At 50.1% G+C, this 16,672-nt stretch overlaps 1 protein-coding gene across 6 annotated transcripts in view; it reads left to right on the top strand.

Annotated features, from left to right (window-relative positions):
- Zfp64 (ZFP64 zinc finger protein) overlaps window positions 1-16,672 on the top strand; it is a 57,976-nt gene that overhangs the window by 11,458 nt on the left and 29,846 nt on the right. For 3 of the 6 annotated variants that reach the window (XM_013116698.3, XM_040732798.1, XM_005074450.4), the window contains exons 4-5: window positions 874-936; window positions 6,803-7,054. In XM_013116698.3, the coding sequence (XP_012972152.1) occupies window positions 874-936; window positions 6,803-7,054 (315 nt within the window). Of the gene's footprint in view, window positions 1-873; window positions 937-6,802; window positions 7,055-8,266; window positions 8,402-16,672 lie in introns of all 6 variants that reach the window. The other 3 variants (XM_040732797.1, XM_040732796.1, XM_040732799.1) reach the window with 2 other exon arrangements.

Raw genomic sequence — 16,672 nt, 5'->3', positions numbered from 1 at the left:
TAAGATTTATGAGTGTTTCACCGGCGTGTAAGTCTATACCCCACGCGTGCCTGGTGCCCAACGACTCAGAAGAGGGCGTGAAACCTCTGGCACCAGAGTCACGGGCGGTTGTGAGCCTCCGTGTGGGTGCTGGGCACCAAACCTGGGTCCTCCGGGAGAGCAGCCAGTGCGCCGACCCCTGCACCCTCTCCAGCCCTCGGTACACTGGTTCTTAGGAATCTTTAGTCTTCCCTCGAGTATTTGACATTTTCATGACAGCGTCTTTCTAGCCTGCGAGCCGTGTTACAAAGCAATGGCTCTCAACTTCCTGACGCCGCCACCCTTTAATGCAGTTCCTCATATGGTGGTAACTCCTACCATAAAGTTATCTCACTGCTACTTCATAACTGTAATTTCTGCTCCCGTTATAAATCATTCTATAGGGCTGGAGAGGTGGCTCAGAGGTTAAGAGTACTGGCTGCTCTTCCAGAGGTCCTGAGTTCAATCCCCAGCAACCACGTGTTGGCTTACAACCATCTGCAATGAGATCTGGTGCCCTTTTCTGGCCTGCAGGCACACAAGCAGACAGAACACTGTATACATAATAAATAAATAAACCTTTAAAAAGAAATCTGTGCTATAAACGTCTGATACGTCACACACACCCGACAGAGTCGCAGCCCACAGGTTGAGAACCAGTGTTGTCAAGTGTGAGTCTGCGAGTCTGTGTCATCCCTCTGCTGGCTCCTTTTGGTTTTGAGGTTGTACCAAAGCAGCGCTGCACTGTGTCTGGCGTGTGACATCGGTGTCTCTCCTGTGTGGCTGGCCCGTGGCGAGGCAAGCCTCTGCCGCTGCAGCTCTCGCTGAACCGCGTCTTCTCTTGGCTTTTTTCAGGCTGCCAGTTCAAGACTGCCTACGGCATGAAGGACATGGAGCGACACCTGAAGATCCACACGGGTGAGTGACACGTCATTAGCTGGGGTACCCTGAACACCCGCCCAGCCAGAGATGCCGGATGTATGGCAAGGCCCAAGCCTCACAGAGGTCAGAGGAACACGGTACAAAGGGAATAAAGATGCCGTTTGTACACGTGACTTTGGCAGAAGCATCTCTAAAGCAATAAAACCCGGCAGTGGGGAAAGTGAGCACAGAGCCAGCGGGCCCGGATCTGCCTTGGCCATGTGAGTTAGCCTCGGGTGCAGACGGCATCCAGTAAAGTCTGTGTGTGCATGTCACATTGGTAAGGAGAGAGAAGAATGTCTTTGTTTTGTTTGTTTGTTTTCAGTGCTGGGGAGTAAACCAGAGGTTACACATGTTTTGTTTTGGTTGTTTATTTGAATTGTTGTTGATGTCCATTGTTTAGAGAAGAGCTCACTCTGTAGCTCAGGCTAGACTAGAACTCACTATGTAGCCTAGGCTTGCTTTCAGTTCTCCATATCCCCGCCTCGCTGGGGGCAGAGGCACGCACCACCACACCTGGTCAAGGATAGTGGTTTTCTTACAACTGCTTTCTTGACCTGTGACACAGAAGAGTGTGTGTTATCTTTGCAATATTGAAAGGGGAACATAATGTGGTTTGTTTTAAAACAGAGCCAGAAGGATGGCTCAGCAGGCAAAGGAGCCTGATGACCCGAGTTCAATCTCTGGGACCCATGTGGTGGAAGGAGAGAGCCTACTTTGGAACGGTGTTCTCTGGCTTTCATGTGCTCTTTGTGAACCCCGTGCTCAAGTGCAAACACATGCATATACACCACACACACACACCACACATACACAATTTTTAATGTAATCAAATCTTTAAAGAGTGTAAAGAGAGGCTTTTTCCTTGAGAGAAGCTTTCCCGCCAGCCTGGTTCTAGAGCCGCATCAATCCCAAATAAACACACAGGAGGCTATATTAATTATGAAGCTGTTGACCTTGTTTGTTTCTTACTGGCTAGCTCTGACTTAAGTATTTACCCCATAATTGTTAATCTAAGTATGTCTCTTACCAGAGAAGTTTCCGGGCTTCCTACCCCCATGGCGTTACATCTTGACTCTCTTGTGTTTCTCCTACCCAGAGTTCTCCTGGATTCCTAGTCCCACCTATCTAGATTCCCTATTGGCTCAACAGTGCTTTATTGACATAAGACTTCCCCAGCAAAAGAGAGAAAAACATCAATGCCTAGAAAAAGGAAAATTAAGTAGGGGTATTTTTAATTTCCTTAATGCAGTCATCCTTTTAGATCCTCAGGGCTTTCAGGGAGCCCCCTCTCCCCAAAGATGCCAGAAGCTAAGACTGTTCACACCCTGAGGGAAGATGAAGCAAGGTCTGCACAGCGCCCACATTCGCCCTCCCAGATACCCCACCACACTGTAGATGGCTGACCCTTCCTGCCAGAATGCCAGCCCACAGCACTCCTGTGTCTTCCAAGTGTGGTTATTGCTTACGCTTCAAGTGTTGTTTGATCTGCAGCCACTGAATGCACAGTCACAGGGCCCTGTAGATACAGAGGCCAGCTTGTATGCTGTTACATTTTCCAGATGTTTTGGGTGGAGGAAGAATTGCTGCTGGGTAGCTTTAGAGGACGTCTGAGAGGTTCCTGGTCTTGTGACACGGGGTGTAAATTCAAAAAGGAAGCGTGCAGAAGTAAGGGAGTGGGGAGGGTCCTCTCGTATTTCATCTGCTGCGTAGCCTCAGCCTCTGGAAACTCAAACAGCCAACCCGTTGTCGTCTGTGACCCTTGAGTGGCACTGGGGTCATCATCCTGTCCACTAGACCTCACACTGCCGGGTCACGTGGATTTATCCTAATTACCCAAATACTAACTGTCATAAGCAAGCAGTGACTCCCTGTATGGGCTCCATGGGTTAAAGTTTCGTCAAATAAATTGCACTCATTTTATCCATGACAGGTGGGAAAACTAGGTCAGAGCATAAACGAAGGCATATTAGTTACTTTATTGTTGTTGTGAGATGTCCAAGCAATACGGAAGGAAGGAAGGAAGGAAGGAAGGAAGGAAGGAAGGAAGGAAGGAAGGAAGGAAGGAAGGATGGATTTGTTTCGGCTCATGGCTTGAGGGTACAGTCCATGATGGCAGGATCCTGAGGTCGCTGGTCGCACGGCAACCACAGTCAGGAGGCAGAGATGAACGCCGATGCTCAGCTCACTTTCTCTTTATTGAGTTCAGGACCCCAGCCCAGGGATGGTGCTGTGCCCGTTCAGTTAAACTCCTCTACAGACGCCCTCACAGACAAGGTCAGTCTAAGGTCACTAAGTTGACAGTGAGGATGGACCGTTGCTTGGTTCAGCAATCTTAGATTCATTCCTATACATCTTCTGAAGACACCGCTGCACAGCAGGGTGACCTGAGGGTGTCCCTACTGGCCACCTTTAAGGAAGGTGGTTGGGGTTGGTGGCGGGGACCCCATGTGGTTCCTGCCCAGAAGAGCTGTTGAAAGCCAGCCTCTGCTCCACCAATAGGCAATACCCCTGGTGCAGAATGACAATCCAATGGGCACAGGCGACACCAGGCAGCAGATAGTGCTGAGAGATGACCCATCGGGAATTTGTATTTTGACTGTTAACAATTTCAGTGAAATGATTTTATTTTTGCAATGTTGAGCATCAAACCCTGGGCCTTCGGGGGCTGGAGAGATGGCTCAGAGGTTAAGAGTACTGACTACTCTACCAAAGGTCCTGAGTTCAATTCCCTGCAACCACATGGTGGCTCACAACCATCTGTAATGAGACCTGGTGCCTTCTTCTGGCCAGCAGGCATACATGTCGGCAGAATACTGTATACATAATAAATAAATAAATACATAAGCAAAACAAATAAATTAAAAAAAAAGAAAAAAAACCCTGGGCCTTCAAGTGCTGCACCAACTGAGTTACATCCCCAGCTCAACAAAATGATCATCTGTAAGAAATTGTCAGAAGTTTTTGTTGTTGTTGTTTGTTTAATTTATTTATTTGTCATTATATATACAATGTTCTACCTGCATGTGTGCCTGGAGGCCAGAAGAGGGCATCAGATCTCATTACAGATGGTTGTGAGCCACCATGTGGCTGCCAGGAACTGAACTCAGGACCCCCAGAAGAGCTGCCAGTGCTCTTAACCACTGAGCCATCTCATCAGATGTGTTCTTAGATGCCAGACCTTCCTCTGACATGATGGGGATCAGCTTTGGCACCCTGTGTCAGCATGGGGCTCTGTACATGCTTGATCTACAGAGTACAGAGTGAAAATCTCACTAGTGTAGTGACCCACGACTGTATTCCCAACATTTAGGAGGCAGAGGCAGGCAGATCTCTGTGGATTCAAGATCATCCTGGCCTGCATAATGAGTTTCAGGACAGCCAGGGCTATGTAAAGACATCCTGTCTCAAAGAAAAAAAAAAAAAAAAAAAAAGGCAGGGTAAGAGTGAAAATCCCTGCTTATAACAACTCACTTCCTAATATACCTCACAGTCACCAGCCTTTATAGTCCATGCTGCAATAATCTGAATTTTTTTTGCATGCTGATATAAAGCTTAAGACAGACTCACAATTTTTTTTTGAGACGGGGCCTTGCTACATAGCTCTTACTGTCCTAAAACTCACTGTACAGACCAGGCTGGCCCCATACTCACACATCTCTGCCGGCTTCTGCCTCCCAAAGGCTGGGATTAAAGGCGGGCACCACTATGCCCAGCTCCAGACATATTATCTTATCATCTCTTATTAAGCAAATACGGTATTCTTATTTCCATTAAAGTGTATGTCTTTATTATTTTTAAACTTTACTTTGTGCCTCTGTGTGTGTGTGTGTGTATGTGTGTGTGTGTGTGTATGTGTGTGTGTATGTGTGTGTGTGTGTGTGTGTGTGTGTCTGCTTCATTCTTTTCCTGGTCAACTGGGGAATTGATTCAGTAGTTTATGACCCATTCATAAAGTCAGGTCGCTCAACCTTAGCTGTTTAATGATGTGGAAATGGCAGAAATGACTGCATGAACAATACGAAGTCAACGGGGAGTGGTGCAGAATCTGCTGGAAAAGCAGGAGAGTCCCGGATCCTGGTCCCAGCTTTGTGTAGAGATAAAATAGTCCCCGGACAGGACAGTCCAAGGGTGAGGTATCTGTCGATGTGAGGGGCTGGGGACATGGCTCAGATGACAGAGCACACGCCTGACATGCACGGCGTTCTGGGTTCCATCCTCCTCAGCGCGGCAGACGTGGCGGTGCATGGCTGCATTCCCAGTGCTCTGCAGGCAGAGGCAGAAGTTCAGGGTCATGTTTGGCTTCTTAGCAAGTTCAAAGCCACCCTGGGATGCACGAGACTCTGTCTCAGAAGAAAAAAAAAGGAAAAGAAGACAGCAACTGGCAGGGTTCTTTGTATTGAAGGAAAAATACGCACGTGCACCAAAATTCATTCATTCATTAAAACGAGGTGAGACTGTGGCCTGGTTATACACAGAACACTTTGCCTAGAAATCCCAAAGCCCTAGTTTGTCCTCTATTACACACACACACACACACACACACACACACACACACACACACACACACACACACACACCACTGGGCTGGTGAGGTGGCTCATGGATGAAGGTGCTTGCTGACAAGCCTGAAGAAGTTATGATCGAGTTCAGTTCCCAAGACTCACCAGGTAGAGGGAGAGAACCAACTTGTGCAGGTTACCCTCTGACCTCGCATGCCATGGCATGCACATGCCCACACAGAGAAAGATCAGCACACGCGGGCTTAATAGAGAGGGATGCTGCACATCAAAAGTGAGCAGTTGCTCACATGGCGACAAAGGTCGGGTTAAACTGCTTTAGCAGAGAGACCTAAACAGCCTCCAGGCCAAGATGAGGAGGCGGCAAGTGGAGAAGGCCGGCCACTCTGGCCCAAGGCTGTAAAAAAACAAATGGATAGAGGAGACGGCTCTTTTCATGTTACATTAGTGTCCTCCGGAGCGTCTGTGTCTATAGTGTAAAATAATACTTTAATATCGGAAAAACGCAGTAAAAGAAAATATGGTAAGTCAGGTATGGTAGCACACACCTTTAACCCCAACTCATGGGAAGAAGAGACAGGTGGATCTCTGAGTTCCAGGCCAGCCTGGTCTACAGAGCAAGTTCAGGTCAGCCAGGGCTACCTAGTGAGAGCCTGTCTCAAAAAGAAAGAAAGAAAAAAAAAAACATAATCAATATTAAGGTGATTGAATTCGAGTGGAAAAGTGCCCAGCCCTTAACAGGACGATTGTTACCAGACGCTGTCAGGCTCAGGGAACATTGAGTACAGGGGGCAGGAACAGCCAGAAGGTAAGCAGAAAGGCTACCGCATTCTGATTTTAAACCCTCTCAGAAACCGGAGGTGGAGGGAGTTCAAGGCCAGCCTGGGCTACAAGGATCCCTGTCCCGAGACAAAATGTTTCATCTATTTTTAGTTGCTGTGTACTTTTTTTTTAATCTTTTTAATTTCTTATTTATTTGTTATGTATACAATCTTCTAACTACAGGCCAGCAAAGAGCACCAGATCTCATTCAAGGTGGCTGTGAGCCACCATGTGGTTGCTGGGAATTGAACTCAGGACCTCTGGAAGAGCAGTCAGTGCTCTTAACCACTGAGCCATCTCTCCAGCCCCCTGCTGTGTATTTTTAGTTAGTAATAGTCACCTTGGGAAAAAAAAGATTGAAAATTCTAATCAGCAACGGTGCGCATGCGTCCGAGTCACCAAGCCCCAGGTTTCTAAACCACACCCCCAGGCCTGCGGGTTGGTCCCCGCCCGCAGGTGTCAGGAGTAAACGTTAACTTCTCAATCTTGTTTCCCGCCGCGGCTTGCGTGTGCACCCAAAGGTGACAAACCCCACAAGTGCGAGGTGTGCGGGAAGTGCTTCAGCCGGAAGGACAAGCTGAAGACGCACATGCGCTGCCACACGGGCGTCAAGCCCTACAAGTGCAAGACGTGCGACTACGCGGCGGCCGACAGCAGCAGCCTCAACAAGCACCTGCGCATCCACTCGGACGAGCGGCCCTTCAAGTGCCAGATCTGCCCCTACGCCAGCCGCAACTCCAGCCAGCTCACCGTGCACCTGCGCTCGCACACGGGTAAGCACCTGCCAGCCCGTGGGCAGAGGGGAAAGAGGGCACCTGGGGGTGTGGCTGGTGGGTAGAGCGCTTGCCCTGCGTGCACAGGGCTGTGTCCCCCGCACCACTTGTGGTGGCACACACCAGTAACCCCAATGCCAGAGAGGTGGGGGCAAGGAGGACCAGGAGTTCAAATCGTCCTTGGCCGCTTACGGGGCTCAAGGCTAACCTGGGCCATAGGGAGCCCTGTTTCCAAATTCTAAACTTAAAAAAAAAAAAAGCAATATTGTTGTTGTTGTTACCATTTTTAATTCTGGCTGGGGATGTAGCTCCTGTGGTAGAGTACTTACCTAACGTGTGGGAATCCCCGGGTTCGGTCCCCAGCCCCACATAAACCAGCCATGGTGAAGAACCTGTTACCTCAGCGCTCAAGAGGTGGAGGCAGGAAGGGATCGGGAGTTCAAGGTCATCCTGGGCTGCACACAGAGTACAAGGGTAGCCTGGGCTACGCGCGGCGACCCCGTCTCAAACAGATTTAAAGGAGCAGGGGTAGTCAACCATGCTTTTGTTTGCCTCTTCCTTTTCATATACGGGAAAGGGCTTGTCCCAGTGACACTGGAGCATTGTCAAGCAGTTGGTCACCTTCTGTGTGTTTTCACGTAACTGTGTATGTGCGGGGTTGAGGGAATGTAGTCCATGAAATAGATACAAGCAATGCCGTTTTAATTATCGTCCGAGTTACAGCCAGTTCGGTAATTTTTACATGATGTACCAATGCGTACAGAGCATCTTGATCAGCGAGCACACAGCACGGGCTGCGGTATGACTCCATGATGACACGTGCCTGTCACGCGGGGGGGGGGCCCTGGGTGGTATCCTCGGTGCTGTAAAACATACACACACAGCAAAGACAGCAGAGCGGGTCACAAGGATTATGTAATAGTGTCTCTTTGGGCGTGTCTGTCAGCAAGCTAATGAGTGGAAAAGTGCCCAGCCCTTAACAGGACAGCAACGGTGCTTCGTAACAACCCTGTCTGGATGACGTGCTGCAGCAATTATTACTCACGTGCTTCGGGTCAGCGGGTGTTGCTGTTGGCTTAGCTTAACCACGCGTGTGAGAAGGCGTCTGCCCACCTCCGATAGGGAGCCGCTGAATGTGGGCTTGGCGGCTGCGCGCTGGTTTCTTCTGGGGTGATCAGGCTGTACCCCGTCCATCTCTGACCCTCCTCTCAGGTCTGTGGGCTAGCTCCGGGTTGACTTCGTCACGAACACCACGGAGGAACAGGCAAGCAACACTGTGGAAGGCTGCTGAAGCCTCTGGCTCCATGTGTCCACACATAACACATCGGCACCTAAAGCAAGTCGCAGGTTGTACCTGGTGTCAGGGGTGGAATTGAGCTCACCCGTGGGACAGGCCACCACCCGATTACGTGGCAAAGGTGGGGACTGGATACGGGTGGAGACTTAGGACCATTCATGCACATCGTCACAGACACCTTTGTCCCCACCACAGGTCCGTCTCTGACATTCACTCCATGTAACGGGAGGTCCTTGTCCCAGCTGGACCTCCGCCGCCCTTGGCCCCGAATGAACACACAAGGACTTATATTAATTACAGAAGTGTTGGCCCATGACTAGGGCTTCTTATTGGCCGGCTCTGTCTTAATTTTTTTTTTTTTTTTTTTTTTTTTGGTTTTACAAGACAGGGTCTGTCTTAATTGTTAACCCAGTTCATTTAATCTATGTATTTTCATGTGGTCTTGGCTTACCTGAGAATGCCCGGTCCCGTTATTCCTTTGGCAGGCTACATGGCGACTGTTCTGGCGGGCCTCTCTGCCTACTTTTCACAGAATTCTCCTCATCCTAGTCCCGCCTGTCATCCTGCCTCATTGACCAGTGTTTTATTCATCAACCAATAAGAGAAACATACATATAGAAATATTCTCCCATCAACACTGTCTCCAGGGCCCCCATAAATCTCACCCAGCCATAGGACCAGACCAAGAGACAGGGATAGAGTGAGTCCCCTCAGGTCAGAAAGGATAGAAGTCTGGTTGTTGACAGCAATCCTGTTCTTGGGAATGGGGGGATGAAAGCCCTATCTGTGACTGGCCTTACCCACATCTGATCTTTCTTGGCATACCCCCCAGGTCTCTTGTTCAGGGAACGAGGGACACCTTTTTGTTGGAGAAGGTAGTGTCTAGCTCTGCTCATAACCCTGCCCCCTTGGGACATCCTTTCCAGTTACATTGTGGACCTCTTCTGAAGACTTGGGAGGGACTGTCACTCCTGCTTGCTGCCCACAGAAGGGGTGTGCGGGTACACAGGCATGGGAAGGCCGGAGACAGGGCGTGTGCGGGTACACACGCATGGGAAGGCCGGAGACAGGGCGTGTGCGGGTACACACGCATGGGAAGGCCAGAGACAGGGTGTGTGCGGGTACACAGGCATGGGAAGGCCGGAGACAGGGCGTGTGCGGGTACACAGGCATGGGAAGGCCGGAGACAGGGCGTGTGCGGGTACACACGCATGGGAAGGCCGGAGACAGGGCGTGTGCGGGTACACAGGCATGGGAAGGCCGGAGACAGGGCGTGTGCGGGTACACAGGCATGGGAAGGCCGGAGACAGGGCGTGTGCGGGTACACAGGCATGGGAAGGCCACAGGAGCTTTTTCTGGTTTGCTTTAGTGTAGACTGGTGGCCCTTCCTTTTGCTACTGGGTCTGCCTTTAAAACTTTTGAGTTTCCTGAATTGGGAATGGTGGCGCACACCTTGAGTCCCGGCACTTGGGAGGCAGAGGCAGGTGGGTCTCAGAGTTCAAGGCCAGCCTGGTCTACTCAGTGAGTTCCAGGATGACCAGGGCTACACAGAGAAACCCTGTCCCAAAGAAGGTGAAAACTTTGAGTTTCCTGTGTGTTTGTATGATTTAAACTAGTTGGGGGTCAGGCACCCTGCCTCTCTCTAGACTCCGTTATAGACATTCTTTCTCTGACATTCAGAGGCAACTGGAAGGCCTACTGGCACCAGCTATTCCTTTGGGGGTTTGGACAGACTCTTACATTAGTGTTGCCCTTTCTCCAACTTATACCTTGGACATGATCTTGGTCCCCGTGCTGCTGTCTAACTTTAAAAAGATAGTTGGAGGGGTACTAGAGAGATAGCTCAGCAGCTAAGAGTACTGGCTGCCCTTCCAGAGGACCCGGGTTCAATTCCCAGCACCCACATGGCAGCTCGCAACTCTCTGTAACTCCAAGATCTGACACCCTCACACAGACATACAGGCAAAATACCAACCCACATAAAGTAAAAATAAGAAATTATAGAAAGCTGGAGAGATGACTCAGTGGTTAAGGGTGCTCGCTGCTCTCTAGCTGGAGAGGTGACTCAGTGGTTAAGGGTGCTCGCTGCTCTCTAGCTGGAGAGGTGACTCAGTGGTTAAGGGTGCTCGCTGCTCTCTAGCTGGAGAGGTGACTCAGTGGTTAAGGGTGCTCGCTGCTCTCTAGCTGGAGAGATGACTCAGTGGTTAAGGGTGCTCGCTGCTCTCCTAGAGGACCCAAGTCTAGCACACACTTCAGGTGGCTTCAGGGGATCCATAGCCCTCATCTGGACTGCATGCTTACACACGCACGCACGCACGCACACACACGCGCACACACGCACGCGCACACACACACTCGTGTGTATACACACACACACAGATACATGCACAGAAGTAAAAACCTCAGTGTCCTGTTTGTGTAGAAACAAGGTTTCACCATGTAGATCCACCTGCCTCTACCTCCCAAGTGCTGGGATTAAAGGCGTGCGCCACTATGTCTGACTAAAGTAAGACTTTTAAAAGGTAGTAAGAGATGACTTCCAAGGAAGCCCACGACAGATTATGTCTGGAAGAGCTTTGCCTTTCCCTCCATGCTCTTCTTGGGACCCACTGGGCTGTTTAGTGAACTTCTCTTCTGATACCAAACATAGCACCCTCCAAGCCAAGCTGCCTGGGTATCTGTTTACCAGTGTTCGGATTGACTGAATAAGTTTAATTGCTAGACGTTTGCTGTTAAATGTGAGTTAACGTTTCTGTGGCTTGGTTCCCAAACCCACCCTGAAGATTTAAGGTTTTGGTCCTCTGCTCTGACAGTCTCTCATTTCCAGGTCACTAACTACCTCCCCTCCCCAAAACCTCTCCACATGTGGCAGCAGCCTCCATTCACAGGCTAAGGATCCCCTGAGGCCCCTGTGGGTAACTCTCTGTCCTCCGCTGGGCTTTAAGCTTGAGAGGAGGCTGGCTGTGACAAGTCACTGTACCCTGGGCTGGAGTGATCCATCTACCTGTGCACGGCACGCCTGCCGTCATTCTCCTGGGACCAGCAGACTAGCCAGGAGCAACGTTCTTGTGATGTGTAAGAAAGACACTCCCAAAGACAGTCATTCCAGAGAGCCTGTCGGGACTCGTTTTCTGTAGCCCAGCACTCAGAACGTAGAGGCAGGAGGGTCACGAGTTCAGGGTCATCCTCAGCTGTGTAACTAGTTTGAGGCCCTCCTGGGCTACATGAGCGCCTATCTCAACAATCCCCTACTAAACAAGCGAACAAAAAACAACAACAAATAACCTTTGTGTCAAGTCTGGTTGATCCTGCCAAACAGTATTGGCCAAATCCAGTGACCTTTGAGCCGGATGGAGGTCACAGCACGTCGACCTGCCCTTGTCCAAAGAGCTTGTGTCATTACAGAGCCAGGGCACCTACAAAGAGGGACGGGAGGCGGCCAGTTTGGGGATGTCTGTATCATCTATTGCAGCAGGCTACGACACTGGTAGAGCTGGTGCCCAGCCTGGTGCCCGGCGTCTGTTCTGTTTTCAGCTCCATTTCTTCAGTCTGGTTCTTCTGGGCCTGGCGGCTCACACCCGCAAACCAAGCACCCAGCTGAGGCAGGAGCATCAGGAGTGTATAGCCTGGGCTAAGGAGATGGTGGCCCAGTAAGCTAACTGCTTGCTGTGCTAAGGACGTTACCCCATGGGCAAAGACGGTGGCCTGCCTGTAATTCCTGCACTTTGGGAGGAGGGGGGGGGGATCCCTAGGGCAAGCTGACTAGCCAGACTAAGTAAGCAAGCTTCGAGTTTATCTGGAAACCTAAACAAAGCAGAGAGTGATGGAGGAAGACACTGACGTCAACCTCTGGTCTCCATCCACGGGCACACTCGCACGTATGAATACACACAAGAAAAATAAAACGTGTGCAAAAAGAAGATGAAATTAAGGAGTTCAGAGCTAACCAGGGCTACGCCTAATCTCACACGCCCCCATCAGAGGTCCACTTGGGCTTCTGGGATTGAAATGTGTGCCAGTCAGGTGCCGTCTCCACGGAGCGGTCACTTTGTTTTGTCTGCTTGTGACAGACACTTGTACAACTTTCCGCTGCTGCAGTCTGGTGCTCTGGGTCCCGGGTCATTTCAGTCACAGGTGAAGTTAGCAAAGTGCTGTCGCCTTAAATACAGCCATGGCTCCTCCTCTCTGCAACCCTGCTTTGTGGGTGCTGGGCGTGGAGGGGATAGTCATTGGGTACTGAAGAGCTTGCAGTAGGACTCTCACCAGTACACTCCACTTAAGAAGCAAATTTAGAGCCAGTCGGTGGTGGCGCACACCTTAATCCCAGCACTCGGGAGGCAGAGGCAGGAGGATCTCTGTGAGTTCAAGGCCAGCCTGGTCTACAGAGCGAGTTCCGGGACAGCCACGGTTACACAGAGAGACCCTGTCTCCAAAAAAAAAAAAGAAATTTAGGGCTAGAGAGATGGCTCGGTGGGTGACAGTGCTTGCATCCTGATGACATGAGCTCAGTCCTCAGGACCCACATGGTGACAGGAGACACTGGTTCCCACAAGTTCCCCCTGAACACTAAACACACGCTGTAGTATGTGCACGCGCGCGCGCGCACACACACACACACACGCACGCACGCACGCTCGCACACACACACACACACACACACACGCATGCACGCACGCAATCACTCAGGCAGTAAATAAATTATTAATGTGGTTTTAAAGTACCCAGATGCGATAAAAAGAAAGTTGAGAAATAATCTGTGGGGTCAGGGTGATGGCTTGGCTGTAATTCCAGTCCTGGGGATCTGGATCCTGCATCTGGCTTCTGTGGGCACAGCACACATGTGGTGCACAAGCATACATGCAGACAAACACCTATACACACAACAATCAAATAATTTTTAAAAATATTTGTGACTAAACAAAAGAGAACAGTCGGGGCGGTGGTGTACGCCTGCAATCCCAGCACTTGGAGGGGGGATGAAAACAGGAATTCAATGCCACCTTCAGCTACACAGATAGGGAGTTAGAGGCTAGCCTGGGCTACAAGATGCTCTGTCTCAAAAAATCTTAATCTCTAGAAAAGTGTTAGCTCTGCAACCTAGCTAGGAGATTTGGTGGTGGTTCGGGTTTTTTTTTTTTCCCCTGTATTTTGTCACTAATGGAATTGATGAAGATAAAGCAAAAGGAAATGTCTGCTGTTCCACTTTGAGCAAATGCTATGAGTTTGTCGCCCAGGGAACTCACGGGGTTTCAAAGCAACCAATGCAGTTGGGTGAAAATACCTTTTGTGAATGAATACCTGTCTAGAAACTGCCGTAGTTCCCAGACCCGCCACTAGGTGGCGATGTAATCCCTGCTAAGGCACAGGTGGCTCACTCTGATTCTTTCAGTGGTTTTAATAGCCGTCTCAATGTAACTGGTTTCTTCTGTATTCCTGTTTTTATTTTAGTTTGTTTGTGCATCTGAAGCTTCCAATAGAAGGGTTCTGTGAGTTTTACAAACTGCCACAAGGTGGCGACATTGCTTGAAGGCAGGGGAAAAGCTAATGGTTACTGAAACCGCAGTTGTGGGCTGAGGAGATGGTTTGGTCTGTTTTCACCACGCAAGCATGAGGACCTGAGTTCAAATCCTAGAACCCATGTTAAAAGCTGGCCATCGTGGCAGACACTTGAAATTCTGGCACTGGAGGCAGAATCAGGGGGATTCCAAAGGCTCACTGGCAGTTAGCGTAGCCTGCGTGTTAAACCCCAGACCAATGAGAGACCCTGTCTTAAAAAACACAAAGTAGGGCCTGGTGGTGGTGGTCCACTCTTTTAATCCCGGCACTTGGGAGACAGAGGCAGGTGGATCTCCAATTTCGAAGCCAGCCTGATCTACAGAGCGAGTTCCAGGGCCTGGAAAAAAAAAACAAAAAACAAAAACACAAAGTAGACAGCTCCTGAGGAACATTCCTTGAGGTTGGTCTCTGGTGTCCACATATACCCGCACACACTACGTTTTTATTAATTAAAAAGGCTACCAAGGAAATACCTTGGGCTTTAAGGGCCTACTAGCCGCTGACACGGCAACTCATCCATTCATGGTCGTTTTCATTTCCCTTCTGCTGCTGCGATTAACGTTACGACCCACGGCAACTTGAGAGAAGAAAGGGCTTGCCCTCCCCAGGTCACAGCCCGTCGCTGAGGAAAGTCGGGGCAGGAACTGAAGCAGAGATCTCGAGGAATTGCTGCTGGCCGGCTCACCATCTCTGCTGTCTGGCTTACACAATTCGGGTTCACCTGCCTCGGGATGGTGACAGCAGCCGTGGGCTGGGCCCTCCCACATCAATTCTCAATCAAGACAGTTCCTCACAGGCGTGGCCGTTCTTCAGTCAGGTTCGCGGGCGACTCTGGGTTGTGTCTAGTGGACCGTAGAAGCTAAGCAGGAAAATGGCCATGAGGAAGTATCCAGGTTTAAACAGCTGGGTTGCCCTAGCGTGGCTGAGGCCTGGGTTCAGTCTTGGGCATAGGAGGACAATGACCCTGACCCAATAAGCTTTATTTATGAAGCCGCCAGTGGCCGGGGTTTAGGCCACAGGCTGGAACTTCCCACTTCTGAGTCAGGAGTTAGCTTGCCTAATGTTAATGGAAATCAACCATGTGGAGTATTTGTTTAGTCCAGGCGTCTTGCTGTTCTGGAACTGTGTTACACTGATGCCTGCAGCCTCTGGTTGAATGCCTGGGGCAGCTCAGGAAGTCATCTGCCAGGAAGGGAAGCATGATGGCCGTGTTCGGAGAGCACGCCCTGAGAAAGTGAGCGTGGGTCACGTGTACTGCTCATTGCCTAGCGGAGTCAGCCTGGCTTGAGGCCAAGCCCTGCTGCTGCTTGGAGACCGTGAATGAGCTGTGCCGCCTCAGGACCCCACTCACTGTACAGCAGTGCTCAGAGCAGAGTCGGCAATGGCTCCTACCCTGTAGGGTTGTCCAGCAAGGACAAGACCACCCTGTAGTGTGGCTTGGCATGGCTCCTGCCATCCAGAGCCAACCTGAAAAGCTGAGCTGCTGTCAGCTCACTCGCTTACACAGTCACTGTCCTGCTGGGGAAGAGCCCCAGAGGATAGGAGCTCGGCTCCTAGATGTCACGTGAAAGAATCTGCTATGGTGCATAGTCGCGATCCGGCATTGGCTTGGCAGAGACAGGTGGATTCATCCCCAGGGCTTGGGGGCCAACCTGGCCCAGTGTGTGTGGCCAATGAGAGACCCTGTCTCAAAGGAGGGTAGACAGCATGCCTGAGGGTGATACCCACGGTTGCCTTAAACACACATGCACACGCACACGCATGCACGCACGCACACACGTGCGCCCACGCGAGTGCACATAAAAATGCACTACTCTGGAGAGCAAGCCGCCTGCTCGGTGATCGAGGCCCCACTAATGTGGACCTCACATCCATTGAATAAACGAATTTGGAATATCACATCCACTTAGATGTTTGCAATTTCACTCTCCCCATTCATCTTTCAGCAAATACAAACTTAAAAAAAAAAAATCAAGCAGCTGGATTCTGTAACTTCTTCCCAAGTAGAGAATGCGACTGGCAGTAAGAGAAAAATAAACATATGTCTGTTAATAAAAATCTGTAGGGGGGTTGTGGGGGGCAGAAGGGAGCAGGAAGAGAGGTAGGAGGGGGGCTGTTTGGTATGTAAAATGAATTTAAATGTTTTTAATAAAAATAATTTTTAAAAAGAAATATAAGAGAGAGAAAAGAAAAGGGTGTTTGCCACCAAAAAACAAAACAAAAAAAGACAGCCTATAAGAACTGTCCTCAGTTACCCATCACTGGGGGTCATGAATGCAGCCTGGCGCTGACCTGTGGAAATGTGTGGACAAGTCTGTGATGACACAGTGACACTCAGTTCAATCAAAATCCAGAAGGATGCAAAGCCATGCAGCCGTCACTTCGAAGCAGACTATGAAAAGGGGCTGGAGAGGGCTCAGCCGTTCTTCCAAAGGACCTGGGTTCAATTCCCAGCATGCCCACCAGGCAGCTGACGGGAGACCCAGTTCTCTCTTCCGGCCTCCACAGACACCCGCACTGGCGCACACGCGTACCCACACAGACACACGCCTGTAAAATTAGAAATAAAACCATCTTTTAAAAACAAGTATAAGGAAGCCAGATGTAGTGGTGAATGCCTTTAATCCCAGCACTAGGGATTAAACTAGGCAGATCTCTGTGAATTAGGGGCCAGCCTGGTCTACATAGTGAGTTCTAGGACAGCCAGGATTACATAGACCCTGTCTAAAATAAAAAGGCTGTAAAGAGTAGATTTGCAGATCCTA

Source organism: Mesocricetus auratus, unplaced genomic scaffold, assembly GCF_017639785.1.
Source record: "Mesocricetus auratus isolate SY011 unplaced genomic scaffold, BCM_Maur_2.0 Super-Scaffold_100028, whole genome shotgun sequence".
Classification (NCBI taxonomy): Eukaryota; Metazoa; Chordata; class Mammalia; order Rodentia; family Cricetidae; genus Mesocricetus; species Mesocricetus auratus.
This window is presented reverse-complemented; position numbering and strand designations above follow the sequence as displayed.